This window comes from Rattus rattus, chromosome 3 (assembly GCF_011064425.1).
Source record: "Rattus rattus isolate New Zealand chromosome 3, Rrattus_CSIRO_v1, whole genome shotgun sequence".
Taxonomy (NCBI): Eukaryota; Metazoa; Chordata; class Mammalia; order Rodentia; family Muridae; genus Rattus; species Rattus rattus.
Genome location: NC_046156.1, coordinates 199528722 through 199550508, shown reverse-complemented (window position 1 = coordinate 199550508; position 21787 = coordinate 199528722). Strand labels below are relative to the sequence as shown.

Here is a 21787-nt window from a genome sequence, read left to right as displayed (position 1 = left end):
AATGGTTCACAAAGAAAAACCCACTCAAAATATGGCTTTTAATCCTGAGAGCATTCCACGGTGTGGGAGCATTAGGCAGGGAGGAGCTTGCCCCCAGACTTCTGTACTGTCAGTTAGTTAACAGAATGGCCTGTTTAAGTCTGTGAGGCCCCTTAGCTATTTCTCACTGTGATTTGATGACGTTAAAACATGTTAAATGAAACCCAAGTCTAACTTTTAACAGCTAGGCGGACAAAGGTGATGATGAATATTTTCTGAAGAAATGTGGTTTTATTCCCCACTCATGAAAGAAATACAAATAAGACTTTTAATTGTCGGAGCCCTCCTCTCCACCAAAACAACTTCGGGGAGCTATTAGCCCTAAAAAGATGCGAAAAGAAATAGGTGGTTTTCCAACACTAATAGATTCTGCACCAGAGGAAGTCTTACAAATTTTCTTAAAAATTAATTTTTATTGAAATATTTTAGGAGTGTTTTGACTGTACGTGTGTATGAGCACCACTTGCTTGCCTGGAGGCCTATGGAGGTCAGTGGAACAGACCCCCAGACTTTAATAGTCCTCCAGATCTTAACACAACTGACGCCATGATGGAAATAATAATTCAGGCTAAAACTCAGCACATAGGCAATATCATCGGCCAAAGCAAGAGCACAGACCTAATCCATCAAAGACCTTAGTTCTGGGCAAGTCTCTACATGTGCCAACTATGCTTTGAGGCTTATGTAGTTCATTTCTGGCTAACTTCTTGTTAACTGAAGCGTGCCAGCCCAGGATATAGTTTTGGACTTAAAAGCTCACCCTGAGAAAGGCTTGGTGCTACACTGGGATCCTGAACACCCAGTTGGATGACAAAGACTCTCTACTAACTTAAACCTGTGTCTGAGTTGTTTTTCTCTCCACAAGTCTGAGAGGGTGTTGGATTCTCGGAACAGAATGTGAGCTACCATGTGGTGTTGGGAATCGAACCCAGGTTCTCTGCAAGAGCACCAAGTGCTCATAACTGCTGAGCCGTCTCTCTAGACCCCGGGGAATATTACACATGTTCTAACCGAGGGTTTCATTTTCCCTTTGCTCCTAAATGAAAAATTTAGAAATGTGTCAAAATTCAACCAGAGAAAGATAGTATAGGATTTTGCTTAAGAACCAAAGGACCAGGGTCAGTAACTGTGTAACAATGAACAAATTACTCAGTTTATCTGTACGCCTGGGTTTCCTCTTATGTAAACCGGGAATGACGTGAGTATGCTCTGGAGAGTTGATTTGTTAATAAGTTAATTTCCACAAAGAATAGCAGAGTACAGAGCAGCCATGCAGTCAGAAACACCGGTTGTTCATTTTACCCATTAGCAATTCTTCCCCAGTGAACCTGATGGGCTCTATTCTGGGCCACGTTTATCAGCAACCATGTGCAACCCAGTGCATGGAAGGTTTCCTAACTTAAGTTTGCTTCTGTCATCCAGACGTGTGGAGGATAGCACTTTAGGTCTGGGCAGGTAGAATGCCAGCCACATGAAAGAGGGCAGGTTTATCTGTGTGCAGGTGGTCACTGGGCCCTTGTATGGGCCTAGAGGAGTCGTTCTTTTGATTTCTATCTCAGACAGCAGGCTTTTGGGAGCTAAGTGTTCCAGGCACAGGTTCCCACGGATTGATAAAATAATGTAAAAGCCAGCCACACTCTGGCTAGATTTAAAATAAGATCTCAGGGTCTCTTCTGCAGCACCTGGAGGAAGTGATACCAAAGTCGGTAAAACAAAAGTAATTTTACAAAGTGGCAACTGGGAGTATCCTGGGGACTCCTGTTTGCAAACAGTCCTAGAAATGATAATCCAGTTGTTATATAACTTTACTCATTCATGATTAGCTGTGGATGGAACCCAACTATTCAAAGTTTTTGCTTGGTTATTAATTCATTGTTAAATTCCGCTAAAAATAGTAAGTGCATATAACTCAAGATACCTAGTAATAATTTATTGTAAATAAACACAGCAGATGTGAGGTTGATCTCGTGTGCAACTGGAGGTAGAAAAGGTCCATATATAAAAATAAGTGGGAGTTAAATAGATCTATATGAAAAAGCATTCTTTGAAGTTATCAATTAGTGAAATCTTTAAAAGGTGAGTGTTGTGATTACTAATACTTCCCGGGAATAGAAGGGATAACTTTAAGCTTTTCCGAATGAGCTGAACCACAATGCCATTAGAATTTAAGGGGGAAAAAAAACCTAAGTCTTAAAATCAAAGATGCTATGCATCTTTATTATTAAATATATTTCTACTACAGCGTGTATTATTTAAAAAAAAATCATCATCCTTTAAATGCCCGTGAACTTATTTTTCTCAAGTACTTAGTAAAAGGCCCTGGATCCCATAAGGGATGAGGGGGAGGAGAGGATGGCGCAGGCTCTCTAGGGTCAGGTTAGTCACGTAGGAAAGGTCAGCGCAGGGCTGCGATGGTTCCTTATCTCAAGGCATAAAGTCTGGGCTGTGGGGCTTCTGCAAATTCTCTTAGGCGCGCTCCTGGGTGGCAGCAGGGTCAGGAGGTGTCGGGGGTGGGGTCGCGGGGGTGGCCGGCGTCCCCAGGTTTGTTGAGCATCTCCTTTCCCTCGGGGAGGCCGGAGGCCGCGCCCACCCGGGCGAAATTTCCAGAGGCCCACGCCGGGCCCGAAGCCCGCAGGGCCGCGCACGCGGGATGCCGCGCAGGTCGACCTTAAAGGAGCCGGCTTACTCAGCGCGAGGCCCCCGCGGCTTACTCGCTTCTATTCCGGGCTAAACCAAGGTCACTCTTTAATACGGCCCGACCGAGCGGGCGGGCTGCGGGCGGCGACCGGCGGGCGGCCAGCGCGCACCTGCGGGCGGCCGCGGCCCTGAGGCGGGGCGGCTCCGGAGAGGAGGCGGCGGCGCACGAGGCCGACCGGCTGGCGGGGCGGGGGATTCGCGGTGGGCGCGCCGCGGCGCCAGTGCGTCACGCCGGCGGAGGGACGGTGGGCTGCGGACGATCGGCGCGTGCCGGGGTCGGCGGCAGCGGCGGCGGGAGCGGCCGCTCAGTCATTCGCGCTCCGCCTTCGGGCCCGGCGGCGCGGCTGAGGGAGTGCGCGGCGCGTGGCGGGCGAGGCCGAGCCGCGGGGCGGCCGCGGGCTTCCCGGGTGGTGGCGACCCCAGGTGCGCCGGCCTCCATTTTGTGTGAGGGAATGCCGTGCTCGCCCTCCCGGGGTCGCGGCGGCGGCCGCTCCGGAGCCGCCCCCTCCCACGTCCCCACCTGGAGCCCGGGCGTCCTCGGGATAGCGGGACCCGCGCGGCGTGGGGGTGGGGCGCGGGCTCGGAGTTGGCGGCGCAGCACCTCCCTCTCCGGCCGCTCGCTGCCCCGGACTAGGGCATTGTATGGAGTCCTCGCTCCTCTAGAATTCGGGTCACTGCCGTTCTGGTTCAGGGATCTCAGCCGTCCATCACGCAGAGAGCTTGGAGAGGCCTGTGCCACCGGAGGTGGGAAGATGGAGCGAGTCCGGGGTGGCTTATGGCTGTGGATCACATTTTACTACGATTGTTGTGCATGGGAAAGAATGACGAAATACATGGATCCCTTCTGGGAGTTTACGCGGGTATCTTGTCCAAAGTAGACTCTGACATAACCACCTGATGCAGGTCTGTCCCCCTTTCCCCTTCAGGAAGTCCTTTTAAAACCTAAATTAAGACGCTGTTTGAGGATCTTGTAGGGGAATGGGAGGGAATTGGGAGACACGGAGCTAAAAGACGACCCAAAGGAAGAGTTTAAATGTAATTCTCTTAGAATTGTTAGTGTCTCAGTCAAGAGTCTTGAACCTATAGTAATTGTTGTTTAAATTTGTTTTGTAAATGGTCTCCTTGAGTGGATTATAACCCGTGCCTTGGATATTTTACCATCAGAATAGGGATTAACATCTGGACCGATGGTTGATTGTTGTTGCGTAATGCATGTGAGCCCTGGAGGGGAATCTAATGGGTCTGGATTTGTTGTGTTTAAATTTTACTTATTTATTTCAAAGCACTTTGTGGACGTATAGGTAATCTCTTCAAACCATGTCTTGTTGTTCTATGAAGTATTTACAAGGAAGATTATTAATAGCTAATGTGAAATTTGGCCCAAGGATTTATTTCCTTTTAATCTTTGCTTCTTTAGAATAGGGGATGTGGTGACAGGTAACTGAGTGGAGTTCACCAGTAATAAAACTTCAGTACAAATGATGGTAAAATGTGGCAGTCACGCATAGAAATTGAGCCGCTGTCATAGTGGATTCATCTTTAAAATTTATGAGGAGGATCATTTTGGTGAATCTAGATACAACCTACGTGAGTCACTTGCCACACCAGTGATCATAAATTAAACCTGTACCTCTTCATTTTCTTGGTTCCGAGAGATTTCGTTATTTTGGTGTTTGAAGAAGAGACCAAATAAGCTGTAAGTCACGCCCATCCTTTAGTAGGAATTGAAGGGCTTGACCCTGATTTGGAGGGGGGAAAACATTTTAATGACTGAATACTTTTCTTTTTCTTTTTTTTCTTTTTTTTTTTCTTTTTCTTTTTTCGAGCTGGGGACCGAAAGGGCCTGGGCTTGCTAGGCAAGCTCTACCTGAGCTAAATCCCCAACCCCGACTGAATACTTTTCAAAGTAAAAGTACCCCGTTACCCTTGTCAATAAATTAAACTTTTAAAAATTAGCTAATTGTCTATAAACAAAGGGTGTCATTTCATGTACCATCCCCAAGAAACCCATGCTCGCTATTAATAAAGCTTGTCTGACAGTCAGTCAGAATCACAGAGGGGAAAGGCCCCTACCATACTTAAGTCTTAGTCTCTGTTTGGGGGACTCAAGCAATTCAAGACTGTCGGCCAGGGGACTGACTCCAGGTGACCAGTTTGGACCTATTAAAGGGAGATGAGATGGTCTCTTCTAGTAACTTAAACTTGAAGTCAGACAGATACTTTTACATTGAGTGTGTTACTCTGTGGGGAGGAGTATTCCTAAACTTGAGACCATTGTGTTTAATTGAGGAGTCTAGAAGTGACGGGTGTGCTTTTCACTTGAGATTTTCAGTGATATGTTGTCAGTGACAGAAATCAAAGTGGAATGTTTCTCCTTGAGCTTTCAAGCCTATGTGTGTGTGCTGTCAGGTCAACTGCCTAAAAATCAGAGTATTTATCTTTAAAGGGGGTTTGCAGTGTAAGGGAACCAAGTATTCAACCAAGTAGTCAGTCAGGTTGAAAAGTGTCTGACAAGGACAGTGTGGTAAAAAGATTGTCAGGAAGGTAAGCGGTTTAGTGGACATTCCTGTTCCCTTCACATTTCTGAGAGAGAGAGAGAGAGAGAGATTGAGAGAGAGAGAGAGAGAGAGAGAGTGATTTTTGAGCTAGTCACACACCATTAGAAACACTATGGTGTTTCTTTAACACTGAAGTTTAAGTTCTAAATTTGGTGTGCCTAGTGTAAAAGGTATTTTGTCTTTCAAAGGCAGCATCACTGGGATGGATTAATGAGGAGTAAAAGTTATATGACTTGAAGATGATCAGGGAAGGGGTTGGGATTTAGCTCAGTGGTAGAGCGCTTGCCTAGAAGCACAAGGCCCTGGGTTCGGGTCCCCAGCTCCAGGGAAAAAAAAAAAAAAAAAAAAAAAAAAAAAAAAAAGAAAAGGAAGATGATCAGGGAAAAGCATCAGAAAATAACCCGGGTTTTAGCATGTGCCTAACCTGTTCTGTGGGCTAGAAAGATTTAGGTTAGAATGCTGTTTTGTTTAGTTTTAGTCTACAGCAAAGATAGCTTTCATCTATTAAGCAATTTTGGATGTCTCTTTTATTTTGTAGGAAACAAACTGGCCATTTCATTCAGAAGTCTGTAGTTCAATAAACATTTTGAATTAAAACCTTAAAAGCTCCTTAAAATACAAATATACATTTTTGAAAATGCAAATTAGGAACAAATCAATTTAGTAAGCATTTTTTTAAAAAGGTTTATTAGATATAAGTACACTGTAGCTGTCTTCAGACACACCAGAAGAGGGCATCGGATCCCATTACAGACGGTTGTGAGCCATCATGTGGTTGTTGGGAATTGAACTCAGGACCTCTGGAAGAGCAGTCAGTTCCCTTAACTGCTGAGCCATCTCTCCAGCCCTTTAGTAAACATTTTTACAGAGTGCCAAGTTGCACGTTGTACCTTATTTGTAACCTTGGAAGTGTAAAATAGTTTAATTTGGAAAATTCACCATAGTAAGTGCTTAAAGTGAGTGAGCCAGACACTTTGGGGATAGAAAGATATATGTGCTGTGATTCAGAAATGCACTCTATGGATGGGACAGACATTTAAGTATTGTCCTATGGAATAAAGGAAGCTCAATGAAGTGGGCCTTACAGAAAGGGCCCTTGATTCCGTATGAACGAGGCCAGAGTGTGTTACAAAATAATAGTGTGCCAACTTGGTCTTGAGCAACACTGAGATTGTTCCAAACGCTCTTGGCAGTGCAGGCTGTGGGGGGAGGCATGTTCCTACTTCCCATGTGCAAGGTCCCTCAAGAAGGGAGACTCGGTGGTTACACTTTGATCAGACTTACTCCTCTCACCTCCTTGCATCCCCTTCCTGCTGGACCCCCAGGGCCCCTTCTAGTATAATGTCTTTCTTTTTTGAGACAGGGTCTCGAAATGGGGAAAAATGAAAATTGAGAAAAAGTATTGTCCTGGATACCCAAGAAGAGAAAGACCTGGTCAATCGGGTCTGGCCCATAACAGTGCCAAGAGGAGTAAGAATGAAAATAATTGATTAAACTTGGGTGTTTGCAATGTTTTTGGTAGCTCAAAGAGTCATAATATTAATGGATTGATAAAGTCAGAGTCCAATTTAGAAATGAATCAGAATGGAGGGAAAGTTCGACTTTTTGTTGTATGTAAATATATGCAAAAGTATACCATTTTATAAAGTAATGAACTATGCTAATAAGGAATATTACATACCAAATAACACACACACACACACACACACACACACACACACACACACACACACACATATCCAGGTTGGTTTCAGGTCTAGCTATGAGCTTGTGCTGACACCATACAGTATGTCTTTTTCAATATGGCTTCACAATGAAGACAAAGAGGCCTAAATTTAACTTAGTTGGTTAGTCACTTTACTTTGACAGCATTCTGGGCTCAGTGCGGTCTTGGCAGGTCAGGAAGCAGAGCTCAGACTGGTGTGCTGCTCCCCAGCTAGGCCGGACCTTACAGAACAGCGCCACCAGCTGGGGGCCAGATGTCGAGCACACCAGCCTGTGAGGAACCTGGCAGGTCCAAGCCATAAAAATGATGACACACCCAGCTGGAACACTGCTGGCAGAAGTGCATGTGAGGGCACACCTAGAGGAGAATTGAGAGCCTTAGCATTAGTGACATTAGCATGGTCCGGAGGTTCCAGTCCACTGAACCTTAGCTTCTCTCCGCCCTGTTGTTTTGTCTCCACACGAACCTCCCACAGCACATTTGACTGAGGAATACTAAAGCAGTAATTTCCTTTTGTTTTCCAAAAATTATTTATTTTTTATTTATTCCTGTGCATCGATGTGTATGTCTGCGTGAGGTGTGGGATCTCCTAGAACTGGAGTTTCAGAAAGGTGTGGGCTGCCATATGGGCTTTGGAAGAGCAGCCAGTGCTCTTAACCACTGAGCCATCTCTTTAGTCTCTGACTTTCTTATTTTAAAAATTGTGCTATATCCGTCCTGGATCAACCAAAGCTTTTGATTTTCTTGAAGTAAGGTATAAGTACCATGTGTTAATAGATTTCTGATTAAAAAATTAAAACCTTCCATTTTCATTAGTATGTCTATATATGTTGAGGAAATAACAAACTTTTTAAAATAGAAAATAAGTCATAGTGGTCATTTTTATACCTTTTGGATCCCGAAGTATCTGTATTCTTGTTTTAGATTAGTCCCTTTTTTTAAAAAAGAAAAATATTGATTAACTGAAAAATATAATAGGTTTCATTCATGACATTTTCAAACATGTACACTATGTACTTTGGTCAGACTCATTCTCTCTCGCCTTCTTGCATCCCTTATCCTGCTGGTACCCCATAGTCCCCCTTCTACTTCTGTGCCTTCCCTTTTTTGAGGCAGGGTGTCACAGTGTAGCTAGCTTGGAACACTATTCAGAACACGTTGGCCTCAGACTCAAAGATCCTAATGCCTCTGCCTTCTCAGTGCTGGGGCTCAAAACATGCCCTCGTGCCTTGTTTAAATAAATTCCATGTGTGAGGGGAACACTTTATCTTTTGAGCCTGTCTGTGTTACTCGTGCCATTATTTCCAGTTCCTCCTTTTCCTGCATGTGAGGAAAGTTCATTCTTCTTTATGGCTGAATAATACCTCATTGTGCATATAGACCACATATTCATCTGTCAGTGGGGAGCTAGGCTGATTCTGTAAATAGGTTATTTTAAAGGACTCTAATACATATGGGCGTGTAGGTCTCTGTATGGTATGTTGACTTAGATTCTGTTGTGTGTCTACTCAGGAATTACTGGTATGGCAGGACTCTGTGATAGTTGCTTTTAGGTTTTTTTCCTTCAGGAATTCCCACACTGATTTCCATGGTGGCAGCCCCAGTATGCGCCCTCTGCATTCTCAACAGCATTTGTTTTCTTGGTGACTTTTTGGCTAGTGTGGAATCTTAGTGTGCTTTTGGTTTGCATTTCCTTTATTGGTTTTATTTCTATTACTTCGGCTCACAAGTGTAAAACAGATAAATGCTTGACTTATACTGTAATTCTAGCGTTTAGGAAGCTGAAGCAGGAGGGTGTGGCTGTGCGATTGAGGCTAGCTAGCTTTACTTCACAGTGAGTTTGGAGTGCAGAGTTGAGATACTTTCTCAAAAAGAAGAGGGAAAATAGCTAATGTCAGCAAACAGGGTGACAGATGTCCTGATCCTTGGCTTTGTGTATGTAAAAGCATTTGCTGTTGATTTCAGACCATGAGAGTAGAGTTAAAGCTGATTTGTATGCTTCATGTGGACATCTCTGTGGTTAGGAGGGTGATTGTTCTTGCAGGGTTTCTATTACCCACTTCCAAGGCCCACAGCAGCCTGTAATGCCAGCATAGGGGATTCAGTGTGTGTGCCTGGGCAGAAACACCCCCTTCTACACCCCCACTTCCAATAGCTCACAACAGCCTAACATCAGCACCAGGGGTCCAGTGTGTATGCACAGAAACACCCACTTCCCTACCCTCATCCCACACAACTAAAAAACAACAAATTAAAAAATAATTTTTTACCTGCAAAATACTTTTTCAGTACCTTTATCCTGTAAAAATGGGGGAGGGGATACAAAAGCATAGTGTAGTTAATAAAACAACCATTGGTATGGATTTACAGTCATGTTTAGTGATTTTATGTTAACTTGACACAAGCTAAAGTCTGAGAGGAGGGAACTTGAGTAAAGAAAACACCTGGCTGTGAGCAAACTGATCAGGCATTTTCTTAATGCCCAGTGAGTACAGGAGCCACTCCTGGGCTGGTCCTCCTGAGGTCTGTAAGAAAGCCTGTTGGGCAAGCAGAGGGAACGAGCCAGTAGGTAGCACTCCTCCAGGCTTCTGCGTCTGCTCCTGACTTCAGATCCTCCCTGCCTGAGTTCCTGTCCTGACTTTCTTCAGTGATAAATTATGGATGTGGAAACAAGCCAGATAAACCCATTCCTCTCCAAGTTGCCTTTCCCTCCCCCAAAAGAACCTCCAATGGTGCTTCATTTCCACTGTTGTAACTCTTACGTGGACAGAAGGGTACCAACCAGGTAGCGAGATGTTGCTGTGATAAACCTGACCATGTGCTTTTGGGAGGATTGTGGAAGGACTTTGGAACTTTGGGCCAAAACAGCCATTAAGTGTTCCAAGCATGATGAAGTGTTCTGTGGAGCTTGGAAGATAAATGTTGAGGGCAGTGCAGAGGATGAAGGCCTCGCTTAGGACGTTTGAGAGGGAGATTTGTGTGAAGTGATTAACAAGAGATTGGTCAGCTAAGGTTGAAGACTCAGCTGAGACGTAAGAGACCAGCAGCACTGAGGAAGTCTTCTGGGAAGTGTTCCCCCAGGGTCATCTGTGCTCCAGAGGAAACTAGGTTGGACCTTGTGCTGGAAGCAGAACTTGCTAGTATAAGAGTCACCCAGGTACTACTGCTTTTGAAGGCATTAAAGGGCCGTGGAGCTTTGGAGCAGAAGGAATATGGTGTCTGCTACTTGCGCTATACAAAAGCTGTGGAACTGAGCGTCTGAGCAAGGTCTGCAGGTGAAGCTGCAGCTGCACTACCAGGAGATCCCCGAGCCGACCCAGCCACCTCCGAAGCGCCCCATGGGCCCCGGTCACAAGCTGTCCAACAGTTACTACTGTGCTCGCGATGGCAGCGGGGAAGTTGTGCCTCCCTCAGTCATGATGTCCTTACAGAAGGCCCTGGTGTTGGGCAAGACAGCTTTGAGTTCTGCTGTGGCAGCCACTGAAAAGAGGGCAGTGAAGGCTCCTCCCGTGGAGAGGTGGGAGCTGTCCAAGGCCCAGCCATACCTGTGACCCAGACTTGGCCAGGGCCACATGACTGCTTTTCCTCCTTGGACTCCCTCTGGGGAGAGTGTGACCTAATTTATAACAAATACATAGAGCGCCACATAAAAAAGGTGGGGGGCATGGAGAACAGCACTGTTGCTCTTGCAGAGAGCCGGGTCTCCGGTTCTAGCACCCACATGGTGACTCACAACCACCTGTAACTTCAATTCCAGGAGATGCCATCTTCTGATTTCTGCAGGCACAGGCATGCATGTGACATTTGTGTGTGTGCGCACACACACACACACACACACACACACACACACAACTTGGTGTGGTTCATATTGAACCACATAGTATTACATAGCTCTCAGAATTTCATTTTTCTCTTTTCTTTGGCGGCAGTGGATGATTTAAAGATTATAATAAAATTTTAGCAAATCTGATTTTTCCCCTTAGCTCTATTTTGAATAATTTACTAAGGAAGTAATTGGTAGGCATTTTATTTTGTCAGTTTTTAACTTCTACTTTCAATAGCCATATTATTTTACTTTATTTTAGGGATGGGATGAATTTATGTAGCCCACTGTTACATAGCATTTTCCTCCAGGAGAGAAAGTCTGTCCTTCAGGAAAACTCATTCAGATAAGAGGTCAACAACTCAAAATAGTTTCAGGAAGTTCCTGAAACAGACTGAGCTCCTTGGAAGCTATTGGTTTGGACCAATAGAGCTACCTGGAAAGGAATTCTCCAACCCGATGAGCTGCCGGCCATCTGTGCAGTAGGTCCCAGGTTCCTGGCTGGCTTTTGTGAGTGGTCACCGTGTTGCAGGGCACTTTGGTGATACAGCTATATTTGAGTCATTCATGCTCTTGTAACTAACACTAGGAAACTCATGGGTTCCCCAAGTTGGACTTTGGCAGTATACATACTTTAGTCTGTAGTGGGCTCCCTATGTTGGGTGAGAAGGTGTGTGTGTGTGTGTGTGTGTGTGTGTGTGTGTGTGTGTGTGTGTGTGGTTCACACCCAGATTGTGTTCCAGCTTACACTGAGATTAGCTCCAAGCTTCCGAGCCGTGTCACTGAGGGATGACTTAGGAGCACCTGACATCCTGTTTGTATTCACATGCAGGTTACAGATGTGAGCCACCAAATCCACTTGAGCATGGAAGGTTGCACCCAGAGCTCCGTGTGTGCCAGTCAAATATTCTGCTGGCAGAGTTAGAGCCTCTGGTTAAGGCGTTTCTTCTTAATTGTGTTGTAACCATTTAAAAAATTCTGAATACAGTGTACAAAACAGAAAACCTAAGGAAACTACAGTGCAAGGTTTAAAAACTTAACTTATTAGGAATGATTAAGCAATATGGTTATTATGGTCTTTAGTAATTGTATCACATTTAGGTACATTGTGGTCTGTGTTGGCCTTTTGTTTTGAGCTGGGAACCTGGCCAGCAAGTTAAAACCTTCTGTAGAGGGCCTGCCCGGCTTCCCCTACCTCCAGCTGTGAGAGCTTGATGAGCTTCCTCATGCAGGCCTAACACTCATTTAGAACATGTGTGCTAAAGTGCCTGCCTCTGGGGTCATTTTGAGAAACACATGTGGTAATATGTTTAGGGTGTTTAGGACAGTGCCTGGTATCATGTAATGGCAAGTGCATTCTGAGCTTAAAATAATTGTAATGAAAAATTGAGAACACAATCCAGACTTTTCTTTTTTCCCAGATCCTATTTCCCAGCAAGCTCTAGTGTTTTGAAGGAAAGTAAGCAAGTGTAGACAAGTTACTAATTAGAATAGACATCAGAAATCATTTGATCAGTCCTTAGTTTTTAATGTGTATAAAAAAATGGATTTGCTTTTCTGAACTTTGAGCTTGGTAGGATAAATGAATGAGGAAAATGAATCCCGCTGCTATTCATTTACAGCTATTATAAGAACCTGTATCTGCAGAGTTAGCCTATCTCAGGTCTACAGTTTGAACCTCCTAACTGTGGCTACTTTGATCATGCCCAGACCTTTCCCTTGTTATTCCCTAAGCCATACAGTTTAACAAACATTTACACGGCACTTACATTTTCAGTATTATAAGTAACCCAGAGGTGATTTAACATCTGCAGGGAGATTCGCATACATAATCTCTAGATCTGTAGGCTGGGAATGAGCCCTGGAACCGATCTCCCACAGACCCCAAAGGATAACTATCTATCCACAAGATACTGACAGGCTCTTCAGGTCTTCCAGTGAGTCTGCCATGTGTACAGCTGCTGGTTCCTAATGCTGAAGGTCCTAAAACAGCTTTGAATGCTTTCCCTGCTCAGAGTTGTTGAATGGCTTTCTGCTAATGTGTCAAATAAGGATAAGGATTCTGTAATAGCCTATTTGTGGTGGATTGAATAAGAATGACCCCCCGTAGGCTCATATATTTGAATGCTTGGTCATTAGGGAGTGGCACTACTGGAGAGGGATTAGGAGGTGTGGGATTATTGGAGGAAGTGTGTAGTGGGTGGTTCTGATCTGTGTGTGAATGCTGAAGGTCCTGTTGCCCAATTGGTTCTTAATTGATCAATAAAGATGCTAGCAGCCAATGGCTGGATGGAAGAGATGGGACTTGCAGGTTCCTGCAGGCAGGCTAATAGATGCAGGAGGAGTAAAAGAGAGTCCACCATGCTTGAGAGAGAGAGAGAGAGAGAGAGAGAGAGAGAGAGAGAGAGAGAGAGAGAGAGAGAGAGAGCCACCAGCCATGTAAGATCTAGGGTGGAGTGGCCATTGGCCACTTCTGTGACTGGACCTGGGGTAGCAGGTGGGAAATTAGAAACGTAACTAAGCTGAGGGGAGATTTACATGCTGAGCAGGAGAAGGTAGCTGGGTAGCTGAGCTGAGGGCAGAATTAGAGGTGTTGAGCTGGGAGTGAAGAGAAGGGCACGTTAGCTGCAGGAGGCTTAGAAGTGTCCAGCCATTGAGCTAAAAAGCATATTTAAGATAAGCATGTATGTGTGTGTGTCTGTCTGTCTGTCTCTCTGTGTCTGTGCGTCTTTCATCTGTGGATCCGGGTGGCTTCTGGGCAGGTGCTAATCGAACAGGAACCAGTTGGGCAACAGGACCTTCAGTGTCCACATGCAGGTTCCTGATCAGAGCATCAGAACCACCTTCTACACACTTCCTCCAACAAGCCCACACCTCCTAATCCCTCTCAAGTGGCACTCCCTAATGACCAAGCATTCAATTATATGAAATATATGCACAGAGCGATACAGAAGTGTGTCATTGGAGATGGACTTTGGTTGTCGAAAACCCAAGCTAGGCCCAGTGGCTCTTGCCTGCTGCCTTCAGATTCTGATGTAGAACTTTAAACTACTTTGTCTTCCTGTATGCTGCCATGCTCCCTGCCATGAGGACAGTGGACCAACCTCTGAAATTGTAAGCCAGTCCCAATTAAATGCTTTCTGTTTATAAGAGTTGTCATGGTCATGGTGTCTCTTCACAGCAGTAGAACACTGACTAAGACAGTGTTGATAGTCTGCTCTTGTCTGACCTCAGTTTACTTCCTGCATTTCTGCTCAGCTGTCTTTTTGTACCTTAGCTGCCTTGGTACGTCCAAATACTCACCGTTTGCTCTGCTTTCTGGCTTGTGTCTGAGACTCTCGATGCTTTCATTTAAAGACTATTTTCAGGGATCGTCTCTACAGTCCTTTACACATTCTCATGCAGTCATTCATTGCTTAGATGTGTTTTGAAGTTACACAGGAAACCTGTCTGTTTTTCCCTCATGTGAACCTGCTGTAAGTGAGAAATGAACGAATGTTTTCTTGGGTAAATAAGCCCGTGTGTGTTTGCAAGGGGACAGTGAGAGCAGATGTGTATGTAGAGCTGGCTGTTGTAGCAGTAGTAGGTTAATCTGCTCTAAACTCCCAGTGGGTGTGCATATGCTTCTCACTACACCTTAATGTTCTGGATTCTCAATGACACACATACATAACCTTACATTTTTAAATACCTTAAACAGCTCAGTGGCTGGGCCAGTCCCTGACTTCACATGGCTAACACACACTCCCCTCTGATATTCCTGAGTTAATACTAAATCTGTATTTTATCTTTGCTGCTCTGGACCCTGCTGGGCAGCCCTCCTGGGGCCACTTTCCCCTGCACCAACATGTTGGTTGTCTCTCCCTCCTTCCTTCACCTTTCCAGTGGGCTCCACCTCCTATGCCCTCATCATAGTGGAATCCCCTCTTCTTTCCTCAGTCCCTTCCCAGGAATCCTAAAAGTCCCACCTCTGTCTAACCTGCCTAGCCATTGGCCACCAGTTAACTTTATTTAGTCCTATGTATATGACACTGCAAACAAGTTTTTGGGTAATATAATTAGCATGAGAACACACAGCAGACACATACTGTGACTCCAAAATGACTGCAGAGGCCAGGCCAGGGCAGGGAAATGGCCAGGCTGTGGTTCAGAGAGTCATGTTTCAAATATCTGTACAGCTAGGGAATCCTTGGTTACCTCCTTAGATGTTTAAGCATATCACTGTGGCAGAGTGAGTTAATCAGCTTACAAGGTTCATAGTCCAGAGGTTTTTCAGTTGTGATTGTTTTAACTTGTTTTGGGGTATGTGGCGAGGTAGTGTATCACTGGGAGAGCAAAGCTTCCTACCTTTGGCAGTTGGGGCAAACAAAGAAAAGGGAGCTGGGAGCCCACTATTTCATTCCAGGCATCCATGCTTCTAGTGATGTCACTTCTTCTCACTAGAACCTGCCTCTTAAAGGTTCCACTAGTTCCCGATGGTGCCGCAGGCTACTTACCAAGCCTTTAACCCCCTGGACCTTTGGAGAACACATTCCAATCGTAGCCATTTAGCGCAAACATTAGAGTAGGATTGGGGGATGGTGGGTGATTGTGGTAGTCCATTAATAGACCAAAACGAAGCACTGTTTTATTATCGTTTCTCTTGTGAACCAGATAAGTTCCTTTATATTTAAAGCAATCTTTGTGGTTCTAAACGAGACAAATGGCAGTGGTGTTTTATGTTAAAGATAGTGGCAACACCAAATGTATTGTTTGTATTTCTATATTACAGAACTAGGCTTGGAGGCTGTGCTGAACCCCTAGTGACTTTAATAAATCCCAAAACAGTCAGATGTGATTATATGGTAAAGAAACCAGTTACAAAACAAAGTCTGAGATTTACTATTGAAATGGACATTGTCTTAATGGGATTCCTTTAAGCACTTCCTCTGTGCTTTGTTAATTGCTTCTGTGAGATTGTTAGCAGTGTTTGTTAATCTGGTCGTGGGGCACTGGAGTTTCTGTTGTCCTAGAGGCAAATACAGTGGGTACTTAATAGTACAGCATGTATTTAAGTGGAAGCTTCAGTTGCAGTTCATGTCTTTTGTATTGAAGGTCATTTATTAAGTTATTGTTAAACTTTGAAATGTATCAGGAGTGTAAGAAGCCTTCTCTGTATCTTTTTTAAAAACATTTATTTATTGTATGTGAGTACACTGTCACTGTCTTCAGACACACCAGAAGAGGGCACCAGATCTCATTACAGATGGTTGTGAGCCACCATGTGGTTGCTGGGAATTGAACTCAGGACCTCTGGATGAGCAGTCGTTTCCCTTAACCGCTGAACCGTCTCTCCAGCCCCCCTTCTCTGTATCTTGTTCTTAATGCAGGAGGGGGAGTCCCCAGCCACTTAGTGCTTGTGTTCCGGCTGCTCGGCACCTTTCGCCATCTTTTAGTCTTCCGTCAGCTATATACGTCCTGCTTTGCTTCCCCGGCAGAACCACGATTCATACTCTGTAGCGACAGTGGAGACAGCCTGTTCCCACATATGCTTAGGAGAGACTAAGCTACAGAGTGAGCCTGTGGAGGAAGGGGGCTCTGAGTGCACTCTGTGGTCTTGTGCACTCTTAGGGACCTTTTCATCCGGATTCAATACTGCTAACAGTACAGTGGGTGTTCTCGACTTTTGTGTGTACATTTATAGTGATACTATTCATAATTATTAAAATGCAGAATGAAGTAGACTTTGGAGCTTGACTTTTTTTTTTTTTTTTTTTTTTTTTGGTGTTAATTTTTTCTGCAGTAAAAATTCTATTTGTGGGGTTGGGGATTTAGCTCAGTGGTAGAGCGCTTGCCTAGGAAGCGCAAGGCCCTGGGTTCAGTCCCCAGCTCCGAAAAAAAAGAAAAAGAAAAAAAAATTCTATTTGTATTCTTTTATGCACTTTAGCTTTAAAAATACTTTGTATTGGTTGATTAGCCCTTGTGAGTTATGGGCATACTGGTTATAATTTCCCTGTGACTTTTCTGGGTTTAGATATGAACTTTGTTTGAGTTAGTGTTAGTGTTGCCTAGTCCTCGTTAGTTGGCCTTAAGGTCCTGAGCTCAAGGGAGCCTCAAGCTTCACCCTCCCCAGTTGCTGGTCACAGGCAGCCACACCGAGCCCAGGACAAGCTTTTGTCCTGCTCAGCAGCTAGTCACAGTTTACTTCTGCCCCAGTGGAGGTCCTTTTCCTCTTCATGCTCCATAACTTCTGTATTTGCCTAAGGTCACACAACTGAATTCTGTCAGTTTGGCTCCAGGGCACATGGCGTTAGCCAGTGTAGACCCGGCAGCATACAAAATGCCAGGTCTTACATGTTTAAATGGTTTTGTTTTGTTTTGTTTTGTTTTTAGCTCTAAGAATTTTCCTGGACATGAAGAGAGAATTAAACCTTTAGTTAGAATATTTCTAAAAATACTTTTGAGGATAGTATTTATATTTAAGACTTTGGTGATAGATACGCTTAGTGTCCCCAACACCACCAAGGCTTTTAGAAATGGTTCAGTGCTGTCACTGAAAGAGCAGACATTGGCTAGAGTCAGTTACCTCTGTAGCCTACTAGTTGTATGCCCTTGCAAAAGAAATTGTTTTTATTTTATCTGTCAAATGAATGTACAATATGAACTATAGGGTTTACAATACAAATATTGGAGACAGCAGGTATACATTGTATTTAAGATCCTCACCATCCACCTGCAAACTTAGAGGCAGTCCTTACCCACTGTAAGCCAATCCTTTACAGGGAGGAGAAAGGGCTTGTGCTTGCTGAGCACTGCGGAGGACTACTTAGATTCGGGTAGTGTGGCCTTTTCAGTTACCTCATTGTTGGTTCACTCAACTTCCCAGCTCAGAGTGACTGTTTGGATGACTCTAGGGCATCTAGGACTCAGGCCTGTGGAGGACATGGGCCTAGAAGAAAAGGGTAAGGCAAAGAGATTGTTTGAGGGGATGTAGTACTGGGCTTGTGTTGGCTAGGGAAAGAAATTAAGGAGAAAAGGGAGTAAAGAGTCTCACAGTTAGAAACTGGCTTTCTGTGTGAAGTTGAGAGAGCATTACTGATTGGTGCCTAGAAACCTGAGGTATCCTTGAAGGAGAAATCATGTGAGTCAGGACAGGCTCATGACTTGGATGGGTTGAGATAATTGTTTCTCTGAGAATTCTTTCACCTCACATATGTTTGTACTTTGATTTGGGGGTCTGCTTCTCAGAAGCCTCCAATTAGTAGCAGAAACCTATGGAAATCATGCAATAATTCTGGAACGAATATAGAAATACATTTCTCTCGGTTTTACAGTACAGTTGACTGGCAGTCATCGACAGTAAGTAGAGGGAAAATTATATTGATAGATCTTTTTTCTACTGTGCTTTTTCATATTACCTAAGAACCTTCATTCTGTCTCGTAGTTCTATAAATCTAGGGGAAGGCTGGCAATGGTGACACAATCTTTAATACCAGTACTCGGGAGGCAGAAGCAGGCCAATCGTTGAGTTTGAGGCCAGCCTGGTCTACAGAGTGAGTTCCAGGTAGTCAGGGCTGTACAGAGAAAAACCCTTATCTCAGAAAAAAAAAAAAAAAAAGAAAAAGAAAATCTATGGGAAGGGTGAAATTATTGAGAGGTAGGGGCAGAGTGTCTGGGGCTGATCGTGGAATTCTTCTGTAAGACGTCTGCTTATGTTTCTGTACAGCGTGGCCAGGATTCCCAAGCATACCATTTAGTTTATGAATTAATTTGAACAATTTTACACTTCACTGTCCATTCTGTGTCCGTTTTTGATGAGCTAGTTGGCTTGCAGCTCCGTTAAGCTTTCTCAGTCCTGTAGAATCAATCTGCTTAGGCCGTGCATGGGCAGGGCCTGAAGTACTTGACAGAATCCGACCTGACAGCTTTACAGTTACGTAACAGAACAGAAGCTTAAAAACAAGAGGGAGAAGCCAGGGATCATCAGAGCACCCCTCCCCCAAATCGCCTCTCTGTCTCACCTTTGTAAAGCGGGGCAGAGCTGTAATGGTGCCAGTCATTTATGTAGTCCTAAGTCATCCTCTGAGGTTTTTTCTAGTTCTAAGAATTTAGAGGTCTTTGGGATTAATTAGCCTTTCCAGTTGCAGCGAATTACTAATGCCATTGTAGAAGCCTAAAGACTGAGAGTGGTGAGTAACTTGGTTAGAGTTCCAATTCTAGTGTTCTTTCTAATGTAGTATGTGTATAGAATATTAAATTATGAAATAGTTACAACAGCTTAACAAAAATATAGAATATTAAATTATGAAATAGTTACAACAGCTTAACAAAAAACTTAACTGAAAAAATACTGATGTGAATTTGCATATTGAATAAGAATAGTGGAAGGTGTGTTTTGTTGCCTGGGTCCTTGTGTTTTGAGCTTCACTAGTGGTGTGGTACTGGTGAAGTTTCTTAAATTATGACTGTCTTTTAAAATGATAGGAATCTGTACCTTAGAGGTTTAGGAGATACTTTGAAATGATGCTCATATGAGCATTCAAATTATAACAGCTATAAATGCATTAAATGTAAGACTATCTTTAAAGTAAGAAATGCATCTCAGAGTTTCCTAAGTTTAGTATTGAGAGTGGCTAATAAGAAAAGTAGAGTGTGGGCTGGAGAGATAGATCAGAGGTTGAGAGCACTGACTGCTTTTCCAGAGGTCCTGAGTTCAAGTCCCAGCAACCACATGGTGGCTCACAACCATCTATAATCAGATCTAGCGCCCTCTTCTGGCCTGCAGGCAGAAAGCTGTATGATGTATACATGGTAAATAAATATTTAGAAAAAAAAGTACAGAGGGTAAGGATAGATTTGGAAACATAGGAGAGTAGAGCCTCCTTGAAGAAGGTGGGGGGGGGTGTGTATATGTTAGGCCTTCGAGTTAAAGAATTCTTTTCACATTAAAACCAAGGATGGGTTTAATTGTTCTTAAGTCTTTAGAGGTAGAGAATTGTTTTAATTTTTTCATATTAAAACTTGAGATGGATTTAGTTGTTGTAAAACTGTTCATAAATTGTAGTTTTCCTGGTGCTTTTGTGCTTGTGAGTTTGAGAACATCTAAATTGCCAAACTTGAGGAACAGGGTTGTAGTCTATGTTAATAAAATTTTGTATATAGGTGAAGGAATAACATTTGACAATAAAATCAAACCCTGAAGTTGTGCTTCCACTTAAAAGTCTTACCCTAAACAGGTTTAAGAGCGAATGAAGGCGAATGAATTCTCCTGTCCCACTGCCTCTGACCAAAGGAGAGTCACAGGGACCACTCATAGAATGCAGCACTTGGTTGCCTCCTCCTCCTCCTCCCCCCCCTCCCCCCCCTCCTCCTCCCCCCTCCTCCCCCCCTCCCTCCCCTCCTCCCCTCCTCCCCCTTTCACTGCTGCACTGGCTCCCTCTCACCTTCCTTCCACCTAGCCAGTCCAAGGCCTCTCACTTGGTTTAATATGCAGCTTAGGGTATTTCCCTAGTTTATTTTTTCACATTTTGAGTTTATGACATACAAACAGATTGCCTAAGTTGACTATTAAGCTGTGTCACTGTAGAGCTAGTGTTTAATTGTGTGTATATGATTCCTTCTACCCAAGATTCTGGTTGATATCTCTGAAAATCATAGAATTTGTTTTCTCTTCATATTGTCTGGGTTCACACGATATTAGTTTCAAATAGTTTTATAAACCTTTCTTGTTTTCTCTAAAATGGAAATTTTAGTCATTTATATTTATTAACTCTAGATTGAATTTAAGTGTTCTGTTCATAGATTTTGATTTTTAAAATCAGTTTCATTAAAAAATATAGACATATAAAATTAGGTATTCAGTTTAATGTATACATAGTGGTAAAGTCTTTAAAACCAAATTTCAGATAGTGGTAAAATACTGTGCCTCCTCATCATAACTTCAGAGTTTACAACATTGAGCTCCGTATCACTGCTATTCATGTCTCTCCTCACTATGTATGGGTGTAAAAACTGGGTAAGATGGAGGTCATTACAGGAGGAGCAGCCCACAGCTCCTCCTGTAATCTCCTCTGGTAATCTCCTCCCCACTCCCTTCCTCCCTTCACCCTCCATTTTTGGTGGTGATGGGAATAGAAAGTTCTGTTGATTTTGTTTTTTAATCCTTTTATTATTTTTTAATTGAATTAGAGAGGCTGGTAAGATGCCCCAGCAGGTAAATGAAACCTGAAGAGTGAGACCTACTTGGTGGAAGGAGAAAACAGTTCACACAAGTTGTTGTCTGACCTTAAAGGCACACCAGGCACACGTGCTGCATCCCCTCAACCCTCAACAAGGCAAAACCAATCAAGCCACTAAGTCAGAGTCGAAGAGGTTGTTAATAAAGGTTACAGTTAGGCTCTCTAGGTTTGATTTCACATAAATAAAACTGGGATCGGGTGGGACCCAGGTTGTTCCGTGGGACAAGGAGCCACATACCATGCTGAGTCCCTGAGGTTAGCCCAGTCCACATGGTGAAAGGAACAGCACTGCAGGCTGTCCTCACCTCTGCCACAAGCCAAGCCACAGACGCTTACACTCCATACATTAAGAACTAAAAAGCTTAGGACAGTAGCCCCTAGTCTTGCTCTTACCTCTTTAAGATCTGGTAGCTCAGTAGTAGTCATAGGTCATTTTATTATTTTCTTAAAAGATCTATGTATATGAGTGCTTTGTGTGTATATCTGTGCACTGCCTTTCTGGTTCCTATAAAGGCTAAAGAGGGCGCCTGATCCCCTAGACCTGGTATTTACAGATGGGCTATGAGCTACCCTGCGAGTGCTGGGAATTGAATCTGGCTCTTCTGGAAGAGCGGCCAGCCAGTGTTCCTAAACACGGAGCTGTTGCTGTACCCCACAATTTTATTTCTTGCTGAACTTTTTATCATGAAAAACTTGAAGAGCGCAGTGATCAGGGTGCTCTTCAGAG

At 43.8% G+C, this 21787-nt stretch overlaps 1 protein-coding gene and 1 pseudogene across 1 annotated transcript in view; both read left to right on the top strand.

Annotated features, from left to right (window-relative positions):
- Positions 1-3414: 3414 nt before the first annotated feature.
- Fam169a (family with sequence similarity 169 member A) overlaps positions 3415-21787 on the top strand; it is a 56296-nt gene continuing 37923 nt past the window's right edge. The window contains exon 1 of the mRNA XM_032899003.1: positions 3415-3639. Coding sequence (XP_032754894.1) covers positions 3634-3639 — 6 coding nt within the window. The 5' untranslated portion in view covers positions 3415-3633. The remainder of the gene's footprint in view (positions 3640-21787) is intronic.
- LOC116897270 lies at positions 9156-10759 on the top strand (annotated as a pseudogene).